Raw genomic sequence first — 12,916 nt, forward strand, 5'->3', positions numbered from 1 at the left:
AGAGAAGCTGCGTGCGAAGGAGCTTTGGGTGCATGAAATACGACTCGAGCTTCTCGAAGAGACGATACTGGTCGACCGTGTCCCTCCAAATGAGGTCGCGCAGCTCGTCGTCGCGGTCATCCGGCAGGCTGTCGGATGACACAGGCGATGGTCCATACGACCGGAACCGGACGTCCAGAGCGCTTGTTGCGTTCTGGCCCTCGAGCCAGAGCACGTACACGTCTTCCGACAAGAGGACTGGGTCCGTTAAGAACGTGTCGAAGATCTCGCGCATCATCCTTGCGTGGCCGTTGGTTCCCAGCCGCAAGAAACTGATAACGACCGTAAATACCGCTATTTTACGGTAAAATAAAGGAAAACCGCAATTTGACGTCTGAGATGCTTTCAAATCGAGCTGAGACCTGAGCAGTTCCGTCTGTGATGCACTTTACCTCCCTTGCCGATGTCTTGAGTCAATGGATGGAGCCGTCTTCAACAGCAGGCTTGCGATGCGGAGCCAATCCGTGGCTGTCTCCATGTCGTGCTCTGCAATACAACACCTTCGTATGTGCTCAACCCACGCCCTAGCTTGATTGGGCTAGTCGTCCAATCGTCATGCCCTGAGGCCACTTATCACTGAGCAGCGCACAATGAAAACGGCTAGAGCTCGCTACTGTTCGAGCTACATCCGTGAACAACGGCGAAATCAGCCTCCCGCACTTGTAAAACAGCCAACACCCAACAACTTGCTGGCTGTTTACGATGTGCATAGACACAGATATCAACGTGTTCCGCGTTATCTTCCCTACAAAGAGTTCGCATACGTAGTGCTACGCCTGAATGCGTGGGAGTTGGTTCCATGGATGGCGAATGCGTGGGCCGTGAATAGGTTTGTCCCACTCAGAGTACACTCACTCTGAGCGAGTGCCGATTCACTCAGCGGGATGCCTGAGTGAGTGTGTGTGAGTGGGTTGAGTTAGTGTGTGTTGGCCTCACTTCGATCCCCCGCAGAGGATTCTTTTTCGCACATACACTACGGAACGTACTGGCTTCCAATTGTCGTGGCAACGCATGGCTGGGGGAGAGGAAGGAAATACCAATGCAGCGGAGGAACCATCACCGTTTCATGCCTGGAATCGGCACCATGTCGCCCAACACCAGCACCGCTACGACCGCCCCGACGCTTAGTGCAACTACCGGCAAGGGTTTGGAAGCATCTTGGTAAGCTCGAGGAAGACGCTTGGTCCATCGTCGTGTGCCGCGTGTGCCCCAAGTCGAAGCTACCACTCCGTGATTGTCGCGTTGCACTTCATGCGTCGAACTCATAGAATTTGATCCGCCACATGAAGCTTTCTCGACTTCCTCGAGTGCGTTCAATGCTTTGACCTTCCCGACAACTCGAAGGAGAAGGCTGCTCACAGAAACTGGATGCATCTCTCGAAGATTTTTGACGTCAACCTCTGGTGGCGCAAAAACGGCTGCCACCATCGATTCGTCGAGCGCCTTGCAGCTCGAGAGCTCGCGTGTCCGGACTCGAACGCCCTCCAGGAGCGCGTCTTCTCGCTCTGCAAGCTGATCGACTCGCCGTTGCGATGAAAACTCGGCAACGCCAAGTTCGAGATGCTTCTTGTGCTGGCATTCAACAAGAAGTTCATCCGCATGTGCTCAGATGACAGCTTCCTCGCCGAAACCCTTGGGTTGACGACGTCCACGCCGCAAGCCACTGCTACGCTCATCAACTTCTTCGACCTCGACGCCAGCAGACTGAGTCGGCTATCGACATTGCTGATGCGCTTCGTTCCGCGGCGTTGGCCCCCGCCGAGAACACGCCATCGAAGAAGCGCAAGATTTGTACCGCTGGATAGGCATGAGTTAACTCTAAGTAGCTGAGTGCACGCACTATTGTCGTTTGCGAGTTGTGAGTGAGTGCGTAATTACTCACAACGGAAATGGGCCCCACTCGCCATCCCAGGTTGGTACCAGCACTTGGTCGTTGGGAGTGAGCTGCGCACGGAGAGATCCATCCAGTGGTGGACCCCACTCGCCGAGTGATAGCTCGCGCGAGGTCGTACGCAGGCTCCTGTACTCGGACCACCCGACAGAAGAGTGCAAGCCGTTGGGTGTGTTTCAAACGAAACCGTCCGAGCCCGCATCAAAATAAATCCGGATACCACTTCACTGCATCGCGTAGTGTGATGCAGAGTGCGATGTAGCGTGCTCCCGGTCCTTTTGTACAACTGTGGCACGTGGGCCCTGACGCCTACGAGCCTTGCGGGCCTTGACAGCTTCCATCGCCGGCAGCTGCGCCGCCTTCTAGGTATCTTTCACCCGAACAAGCTCGGCGACGTCGCGCTCTACGACCGCTGCGACAGCGTCCCGCTGAGCGAGATCGTTGCCCGCTAGCGCTGGCGCCTACTGGGCCACGTGTTGCGCATGAGTGTAGACGTCCCCGCCAACCTTGCCGCCGCCCGCTCCCGAGGCGCCCCGTTTTTTAGGCCGCACCAAGATCACATTGCCGATCGTCCTGCACCGCGACCTCCAGTCGTCGACGCCGCCTCAGTCGCTGGCGTCTCTCGAGGACCTCAACCAACTGCGTAGCTCTGTCGCCGACGGCACAGCCTGAAAGGCCTTTACACAGCGAGTCGTCATGGGCCTCACCCGCGGCCACAACGCCCCCGGACGACCATAGAAGAGCAAAACGAGCCCCCGCGCCGCTGCCTGCGCAGCCACGGCCCGGCGAGCGAATGAAGAAGAAGGAGATTGCTAGTCTCAACGTATGCGAACTCGTTGTAACAACGAAGATAACGCGAAACACGTTCATATATGTATAGGAAAAGCCCTGTGGACCTACCGCCGCACTCATTGTGCGTATGATGCAGGCTTTGGAGCAACGAAAGTGCCCAAGTAGCAGAATGGTTTGGTTGCGACACGCGCGTCCCGATGGTGAGCAGCACCCGCTCTTGGAATTGAATTGCAGTCGAAAACGTAAATTTGAGCGCAGCGACAGTTTTGTTGCTTATACGTCGGATCCTGGCAGCCAAAGTAGTACAATGCTCCTTCAATGGCGAACGCAGTTCTAAAAAACGTCCGCTTCATTCATTGTTAACGCTGACTTGTTCCGGCGTTCCCCTCGTCGTTGTCGATCCCAGCTTTATCGCTGTTCATGGCGTCATCGTCGAACCCGTCGTTGTCGGCGCACGTGGCAGGTGGAAGCGCAGGCTCATCGTTGCGAGCTGTCAAGCGGTGACACGTCGCAACATCGGTGGGGCGTCAAGGCTCAAATCAAAGTGGGGTTTTGAGTCGAATCCACTTGCCATCTCCCGCTCGGGCTCAGGGTTAGATGGTGGCTGGAAAGAGAGGGCCTAAGATTGCAAGCTCAATCGCACGGAAGCCTTCCGGTGCTTCCATTAAAGCGAACGCTCGAGAGAGAGTTTCGTGACACCGGCAGCCGTAGCCTTCTTCTTCGTCTTCATGTCCGCGAGAGCATGTTCGTGTGCGTCATGGTCAGTACCACCCACTGTGGCAAAACTCGCTGCGCTCGTCAGCAAAATGCGAGGTGCACTGCGTGCCCACACACTGCGCCTGTCTCTGCCGCTACGTGGCCTCACTTCGAGCATCTGACTGCTTCGCCGTTGTAGTAGTGAGCATGGTGACGCCATGCATCCCGCAAAGCTGAGAATCGAGTATCATTATATTTGATTTCACTATACCCATTTCAAGTAATTTATCCGGCAACTTCCGTTTGGCAATCACAGTATGAAAACCCCCGCCAACAGCCCTACATAGACCGCACTGATGCACCATCTAGCGCGCTACGCTCACCAATGCCTTGCGTACTGCGTGCGCGCACTCGCTTCACTCCTGGGGCCGCTTCGCGCCTGAGTCAGCTTCGCCTCCAGACTGTCAGCGCCCTTGGTGATCCTGGGAGGGTGTACCAACTTCTTTTTTCACTTAAAGTAAAGGAACATATCTTTGGCCAAATACAGCACGCTACAAGCATTCGAGCAAGACAGCTTAGGGCGTACTTACTACGCTCGTCCAACCAGAGATTTAACCACGCCAAAACGATACTCACCGTGTTCACCTAGTCGCAAAGGATGTGATATGTTTGCTCGTGGTCTTCAAGGTCGTATTCGGTATCTTTTTTTGAGTAGATCCTGGAAAAAAATGCATTGACCAGAATTTACTTTTTTGTGTTCGGTGATCGGGGTCGCCCCGATGTATATTTTCAGAATCTATGTTTCGAGGCGTATTCCGGCACGTGCAAAGGTAGTCAGGCAATCCAATATAATATTCGAATAGAATACAGACGAAAAAATTAAGCGCGCATTTGAACGGATAGCTCCCATGGCCGTAGCAGCGGCCACATCAGCCATGATGGACAAGCTCCTTCATGACGTTCGGCCCGAAGTTAGGCCACTGCTCCGGTTCGTGCGCCCATAGACGTCATATTTGGATTAACTGGAAGCGCAACGCGACTTACGCCATAATCGCAGTGATCCTGTATGACACATTTTGCATGAACGGTACAAGCCTCGATGCTTTAGTCAAAATAGCGGCACCCTATCAACGGGAGCGTGTACACCCACCCACGCGACGCCGTATGCATTGCTTTTCATTGGCTGACGGCTGAGGCCACGGTGCTTGCTCACGAGGTGTTCTTCCTCGACAAAGGGTTTCCGACCTGCACCACTACTGGATTCGTGGATAATCATGCACAGCCACATGTTTTACGGTGAAGACATCAACGACCTCTTTAGGCGTCAGTCTTTGACGACGATAGCCTAGTCGCTCTTAGCAACATTGCGGGAGGCCTCATACCAGACAATTTCGAGCGCGCGCGTCAAAGGTCGCTTGCACTACGATATTCACGTCAATATTTGCTTCGGTTACAATTCACGGCCGATCCAGGCAAGGGTATATAATAAATGATGGTGTGTCACGCCCATACAAACCTGCAGCGGATGCGGGAGGGACCGTCGTATCCGAACCGTCCGGATGATGTGTTGCGTGCATTTAGCCAATCGTCTTGCATTAATTTCACTACAGTATGGTGCGATCGCCACAAGCCGGGATTTGCGATGACGCTCTAAATGAAGGTCTGCGGCGGCTCGTATGGGGGTAAAACTCGGTCAGCACGTTCATCAGTACATGGTAAAAGTGCCTGCGAAGTTTTGTTCTAAGGCAGGCCGTGAAAGGGCTCCATTTTCATGTTTGTGTGTCCAAGGCATGTCCAACATCGCACTATTGGATGGCCTACGCAGCGCATCTGAATTCGTTTCATGCGTTTCAAAGAACTCTTATGTACAATCGAAAAGTGCACATGCAAGGGGTGTTATATACCCTTGATCCAGGTCATCGAGCTCTCGATGCAATCGCTCTCGGTGGGCAATTCGATAGTGGCTTCTTCGATGCCAACCGGATATACATCTTGGGTGCAGATGCATTTGTTCTACAACGCCTCACGCAATGGGGTAAGCAACGAAAATTTTTACTTACTGTTTTGTAACTTTTAAATAATACGTAGTGCTGCTTCAGCGGAGCGCTTCGTGTTTAGATATGCTGTCACCGTTTATGTTCTATGCCTTAATCAGATGACTAGGGTGAGCCCTGTGGCTTTACGGCCAAACTACTTTTTTCGGTGTATAGCTCGTAAAAAGCAAGCTAGTATTCGCGATGGGGTTGCATTGTGGGGCAAATGCTTCGTTTTCTGTGACGACAGATCTTTGCACAAGCTTTTGCGCAGGAACTGGTGTCAAAGATTACGATAAAAGGACTCTCAATTGCTGACGAATGCTACACTTAACGAACCTTGATCATGCATCGTCGATAAGGTAAATGCTACGCTTAATGCATTGCGATTAATGCGTAGCATATCTAAAAGCATAGTCAGTGTCATGCAAAAGTAGAATTATGCAATTTTACGTTGCTAACTCGTTGTACAGTGCCTGATTTAATGGATGCTCTCACAATAAGTACAATATAGCGACAGCGATGTAGTAGTGCGTATGCATGAAATATACAATTTTCTCAGCTGCAAGGTCGTACTGCAAAGACTTGCGGCTTATATGTAGCAGAAAAAAAGTCTGCAAGAGCGGTACCATAGCATAAACGACGAAGAAGTGCACTGGAGACAAAAATCTAAGCAGAACGTAAATATCATAAAGCATGAGCGCTAATGCACAACAACAAACATGCCAAGTACCAAGAAGACGCAAACCACATAGCACTAGAGTGAACAAAACATTAATCTCCTAGCTCCACAGCAATGTCTGCATCATCGTAATCGGCAGAAAAAAATTCAATATGAGCGCCTGAAGCCTTAGAGAAATTCTAGTATTTAGCTCAACCAGTTAGTCAATAATCCATTAATCCACTAATCAGATCACACATTCCATTCAACTCAAAAACGTTACTGTATACCAATACTAGAGTGAGCCCTCCACAACTGTCACAGTGCAGCACGCGCTTTGCGCTTTGTAGGCGCGATGAGTCATTGACATAGTAATCCACTGATGATGGAGCTGCCGAGCATATAAAAGCTAGCTTGCTAAGCCCATTGGCGCAAAACATATACACCATACAAACAAATACTCGCTGCGCTAAAATGTACCACTGCTCGGCACGCGCTTCGCGCGAAACGTGGACTCGCTCCGCTTGTCTTGCCGCTTCGCGGCATGTCGTCAGCAAGGTGAAGCCTTGTAGCCCAGAAAGAACTAAATCGGGTGTAAAAATATTTGCTTTTACTATTCTGATTTGGGAAAATTTATCCGGCAATGTCCAAATATCCACCTCGGTTGAGAAACTGCCCCCGACGACTCAACGGAGCCCGCACGACTACGCCGACATGTGCATCACGTAGATCAATGCGTTGCGCACTGCGTGCGCGCACAGCTTGCGCTCGTGAGGCCGCTTCGCGGCCGCGTCGGCTTCGCCTCCGTTCGGTCCGAGCTTGGTGATCCGGGGAGCGTGTACCTAGATCTTCTCACTTTAAGCACTAGGAGACAACGACAGAGATGTCATGCCCGATAATCTCGCGCATGCAATATTTGTCAAGTACGCCGACTCTATGTCGCCAGAAAGCGCGAAATCGTAGGCGCCGACTGAATGCAAGGCATCTTGACGCATGTTATCGCCAAGTAGATGACGTTGTTGTTTGTCCGCCTGTCGCAGTCGACCACGGCGCTTAGTATTTGCGCTGCTCGAAACGTGTCCCGCTGCAACAACGCACTAATTCATAGTTGTTGAATTGGGTCACTTACATTTAATGAGCAGAGCTCGCTGTAAGAAATTGTCTTAACGAGGTCTGTTGTTGGAGCGGCTGGTTTCGTCATCAAGTGATCTGGGTAACACTCGCAGAAGTGACCTAGACCCACATGGTCCACATGGCGCGACGCAGAGAGGAGGGGGGCGGAAAGCGGACAAATGCTCGCGCGCAGCCGGGCTTGAATCAGAGACTTTCAGGATGCGGAGCACAAACTTCACCAACTGACCTTGAGCGCCCCCCTCAACGCCTAGCGTTGTCCTCCTAGCAACTAAGGTCATTTTAGAAACTTGTTAACAGTTTCGGCCAGTTCTAGGTGACGCCATTTCGAAGGCACCTAACGCCCATTACACGCTTCGGCGTGCTGGCTGTGTGTTGCGTGTCATACGTCCATTACTGTGCAAGTGCTGGTCGCTGGCAACACTCTGTCCGCGCGCGGTCACGCCAATAGCGCAGATCTTCGCACGTTTGGCAGCGAATGCCTCCTAAGAGTCCTCGGCGACAGTCAAGGATATGAGACTTCGCTGGTCCTCCTGTTCTACCACCCCTCGAACGCGGGTCGTCTTACCTACACGATGTGAAGTCGGTTCTATGCGCTCGGTCGGTATCCGGATTCCTTTCGACGCCGTCTCGGGCGGTTTTGTATGGGACACATTCGCCCGCTAGCACTCCTCTGTCGGATGGTCCGAGTACAGGAACCTGCGTACGACCTCGCGCAAGCTATCACTCGGCGAGTGAGGTTCACCATGGGATGGATCTCTCCGTGCGCAGCTCACTACCAACGATCAAGCGCCGGTGCCAACGCCATCTTCCGTGCTTTCAGGCGTAGCACTATGTATGCGAACTATGTTCAAGGAAGATAACGCGGAACACGTTAATATATATACGGGATTCAGGATTGGTTGGCGCTCGAAATTCTAGAAAATTTAATGTTAAAAAGTGGCGCGTCGAATGTTTTTGCAAGCGTGCAGAAATTATCGCTTCGGACCGGGAAAGGACGACACCCTGCTGGTCTTTTCTTTTTTGTAGCAATTCTCGGCCATCACCACGTTGTTGCCTCTTCGTCGTTGTTCAGGCCGTCCAAATGTCGTCAAAGCGCCGGCAGCACCTAGTGGTCATGACAAGGCTACCGTAAATTACCTGCATGTGCTTGGCGACCTCATGCCAGCGCTTTGCAGTCTGGCCGTAAGTACAGTCATGCGGGCTCGCAAGCATGAATAATTTAAGGAGATCAATGGTCGCGGCCACAGTGAAGTGGAACGCCTCCTTCGTCTTCTGCGAAGTCTTCTTGCGCGTACTCAGTGCAAGTCGAAAAATATGTGGCTTCCCAGTAACCCAGTTCAGGATCGAGGGGGTCCATCGTACTTATTTTCGGTGGAATTCATTTGACGCGCGCATGCGACATGTGACGATGTGCTCCATTCCTGCAATTGGCCCTTGCAAAAACACTTTACTAATATTTGCCTGTCTCCTAATGCTTAAAGGGAAAAGATCTAGGTACACCCTCCTCGGATCACCAAGCTCAGACCGACCGAAGGCGAAGCCGACGCGGCTGCGAAGCGGGCCCACGAGCGAAGCGAGTGCGTGTACGCAGTGCGCAATGCATTGGGCTGCGTGACGCACTAGTCGGCTCAGTCGTTCGGGATTAGTAGGGATGTTGGCGTCAGGTCTATTACCTTGATTGATATCTGGACGCTGCTATAGGAATGATCCAATATCGATATAGCGAAATCAACTTCTATAACACTCGGGGCCTATCACTTTTGGTGGCCCGGCGCCATTATGCCTACAATTCTTCGCGAAGCGTCCAGGCGAGCGCAGCGATTCTGCTAAACGAAATATATTGACACTCGATTCAAATCTCTGTGGGTTGCACGGTGTCACCATGCCCACCTGACGAGCGAAGCCAGGCTACTTTTTGTGAAACGCATGCCGCACCATGCCAGGGACGAGCGCAGGGAGTCAGCCAACCGGTTATGACCGGTGCGTTTATCGGCTCTTGAGGACGAACAGCGAGCGCGTGCGGAATGCCGACGCGCAGCGACATTTAGCGCATGGAAGAAGCACATACAAGACGCGCAAGAGCAAGCGCTTGTGGACAAGTTGAAGCGGAGGAAGGCGACTGCTGCCGCCGTCAAGAAGGCTAGACTCGAGCGTACGCATCTACAGTAAGCACTAGAAGGCTCTCATGCGCTTCAACTTGCTAGCGCAGACCTGCTGGCTTCGCCCACCTCCGCAACCAGGCCGCCCGTACAACGTTGTGTGAATAAGGTCCCTCCCTTGCCAATTGATCGTGCCGCCTCGATCGCAAAGCCACACCTATAGAGTACCGAGTCGAGTCGACGTGCTACGGGATGCTGCCGGCCGCACGACAAGCCACCCGCCGCCCTCCTGGATTTCGATGCTTCCTGCGGCACTTAAAGGTCGACTCGAGGCCTCAGCAGCCCCGCGAAAGAAAGGTACAGCGGTTGCCGCCGGCGTCACGTTAATACCCGCAGTACCCACGCCACCTCCGCGCCCAAACCCACGCAAGCGCGTCGACACGGCAACTCTGACATGCACCCTGCTAAACGGCCCCAACAAGTCGAGTCGGACCCTGAGCCCGAGCTGGAGACTGCAGGTGGAATCGACTCACATCCGGACTTGGTGCCTTGGTGCCCCCTGTGGTGCGACGTGTCACCGCTCGACATGACGCAACTTTGCGCCTGCGCTTGCACCCGCTACGTGCGCCGTCGATGACGAGTTCAACGAGGACGCCAAGAACAACGATGACGTTGAGGTCGACTACGACGCCGACAACGTTCAGCCGCCGAGATCGACGACGACGATGGGAACGCCAAGAACGAGCTAGCTGTAATGATGAATTAAGTGGCCATTTTCATCGGTGACGACGTCTTGGACGAGGAGGACATCACCGAGGTGCGCACTACACGCTGTCCACGAATCGCATGCTGCTCAATCAACGACCTTCTCGAGGTCGACGCTCCCAACCACAAGGCAAGGTCCGCCTCATGCCGCCCAAGTTGTACAAGTTTGACTCATTTTTATATTTTTGTGATCATTTACGATGTGTTACGAAAAATCACTCCTCTCGGTGCTGCCACAACGGCAAGATTGGCGACGAGCACAAGTGCTTACCAGATCGTCGCCAGCCTCCAGCAAGATAGAAAAATCATTCTCCTTGCTGCTGTAACAACGCCGACGGAGTGTACCATCCCCAAGAACCTACAATAAGAATTACGTTCACCATTAATGGGGCTTTGTACCACAACTTTAGGCGTCTGGACCCGACGGATGCAGAAAAAACCGCGGCTGCCTCATCCCTGCGCGGCAGATCAATTTTAAGAGTGGATGCTGCTGACATTCGGGACGCACGTGCAGCAACCAAATGATCCCGCTACCCAGGCACTTTCGTTGCTCCAATGCCTACTGCATACGCACAATGAGTGTGGCGGTAGGGCCACAGGGCTTACCCTAGTACAATCATAATATGTGAGACGTCAGCCTGTCGGCGCTCTGGAACCAGCTCACGTCATCGCACCGGACGTCCGCTAGCATCGACACCTTCCTCTAGTGTATCAGTGGTGAACGCCGGTAGTCGGCAAGGGCGCACAGGGACGCGGACATCTCCACCAGAGCATTGTCTTTGCGCCAAAGCATCAAACAGACCTCTTGTTACGTGTTGGTCGCTGATTACCCGACAGAGACACCATCGGAAAGAACTCAACACGTCGTGTCGTGCAAGCGGTGTCACCACGTTCGACACCCAGTGGCTTGACCGACCTGCTACGACCGTTTACGCGTTTAGGTGTGGCCCATTGCTAAGACTAGCCCCATGGTTATTTCTATAGCGCACGTGGCCAAAACGTTGACCAGGACCACGACGGCGAAAGCTACTCCGCCCCTCCCAACCGAGAACGCCCGCAATTCCTGTTTGACTATTGAACGTCAGTAACGACTTCTTCGTAGCATCCAGCACCTGAGATCCGACTGCTCGACGCCATCTACCCAAGTATGCCGATTTCGTCTACCAAATTGGTGCTTCGCGCCGTCAAGCCCTCAACTCACATGTACTGGCTTGGCGGGGCCAATCAAGCGGGCAGCTTTTGTTCGAGACTAATGGCATTGCCGACGACGCTTCCGGGTAACCAACCTCTTCTGAACACCCAAGGCAATATATAACGTACAATAATACACGTTTAGACGCATCTCGCTCGTGCTCCGCTTTATGTCTGGCTCAGCGTTGGGCGGGTCCGAACCATCGCGACTTCTGCGAAGGCATAATGATACTCAAGAGCCCGAGCACCCCGGCCCTCGTCGGTTTCTCGCACAACACAAGCGGTTGCGCCGGTATCTTGTCCTGCGGATAGCGTTCCAGTCTCTGCGTGCCTGACATACACTGCCTGCATAACACATACAGCGGTTAAGGCGGCGTTAGCGGTGGGGGCATCGACGAGAAGATCATAATTGAAGAAAAAGGCAAAGATGGCGCCGAAAACCACAGCTCTATTTATTTCGTGGAGCATAAACTCCGTTATCCAAGGTGATCGTGGTCGTAGACGTGACATTACCATGGTTTTTATTGACAGGCACTCAATGCATGGTCTAGCCACAGACGGGACTGTTGAGTTCATTCTTGGAAGCAGCGCGACTAGAATACCAGCAACAACATTTATGCTGCAAAGTCGCTCTACGATTCGAGCAAAGTGATATGTTTAGATGGGTCGGTCGTGGCGCATCGGTCAGAGATACGCTTGTTTGATCGCGCTGCGGATGATATCTTTCTCGCGCCTTGCGGGGTGATCTAGTCCTCGGAGCGCCGAGCAGCCTTCGCAAGCACACCAACGCCCAAGATGGAAACTGAGTAATATTCGATATTCAGTATCCATATTGGACGTTTGTGTGCTGACAAAATTTTCTTCCGACTTCGACGCTTCGGCCTTGAGACATTTTTAATAATCTTAGCCTCATCCTTCAAAAGCTTCGCCCCTGGCTTCCTGGTGTTCTCGGGCGCATCCAGCCCGCGCCACTTGACACGCAGAGATTAGTCGTCGAGCTCGTCGACGAGATGTCGGCCTTAAACATACGCGGCGTGTCCCTCGGGAACTTGCGTCACGTTGACAACTTTGGTGCGGTATATCTCGAGCCCGGAAATATGTTGGATGGACTCCGACCCATCGCCCGGGTCTTCGACCTTTGAGATGTCGTTGGGAAGGGCTTGGACAAAGCGTCATGGTCCGAGCCACTGCACTTGGGGCTTCGTCGATAAGACAATTGCAACCCGTCCAACCTGGACGTAGTCGCCGATCGTCAAGCGTAAGCCCTTGTAAGCCCTTGACATTGAGCTTGGCGTTACGCCGTTTGCGTTCAGCAGCCCGTGGCTTGTCGACGACCACCTTGGTCGCGCAATGAACCTCGTCTTGAGCTCGCGCCAGATCGCCGAAGAGCTTGGTTTAATTCCACTGTTCGTGATGCGCTTGCGACACTTCGATCATACCATAGTTGAAGAGTGTCGAGCACTTTGCCTGGTGGCAGCTCGGTCATCGCCGTGGGAGGGAGCCTCTTGGCGCATAGTTGACGTAATGTTGAAGCGCTGGCTTTAGCAACTGCCAGTTGTCCAACTGCATCTTTTGCATCTTGCTTCGCGCGTCATCGGCGCGGATAATCGCCGTT

General features: G+C 52.9%; 1 protein-coding gene across 1 annotated transcript; it reads right to left on the reverse strand.

Moving 5' to 3' along the window:
- Positions 1-277, reverse strand: SPRG_14339 (hypothetical protein; the record flags this gene model as incomplete). Its single annotated transcript, XM_012353467.1, has 1 exon — positions 1-277. A coding segment is annotated over one exon (277 nt), but the record flags the coding sequence as incomplete, so codon positions are not given.
- Positions 278-12,916: the final 12,639 nt, after the last annotated feature.

This window comes from Saprolegnia parasitica (assembly GCF_000151545.1).
Source record: "Saprolegnia parasitica CBS 223.65 unplaced genomic scaffold supercont2.125, whole genome shotgun sequence".
Classification (NCBI taxonomy): Eukaryota; Oomycota; class Saprolegniomycetes; order Saprolegniales; family Saprolegniaceae; genus Saprolegnia; species Saprolegnia parasitica.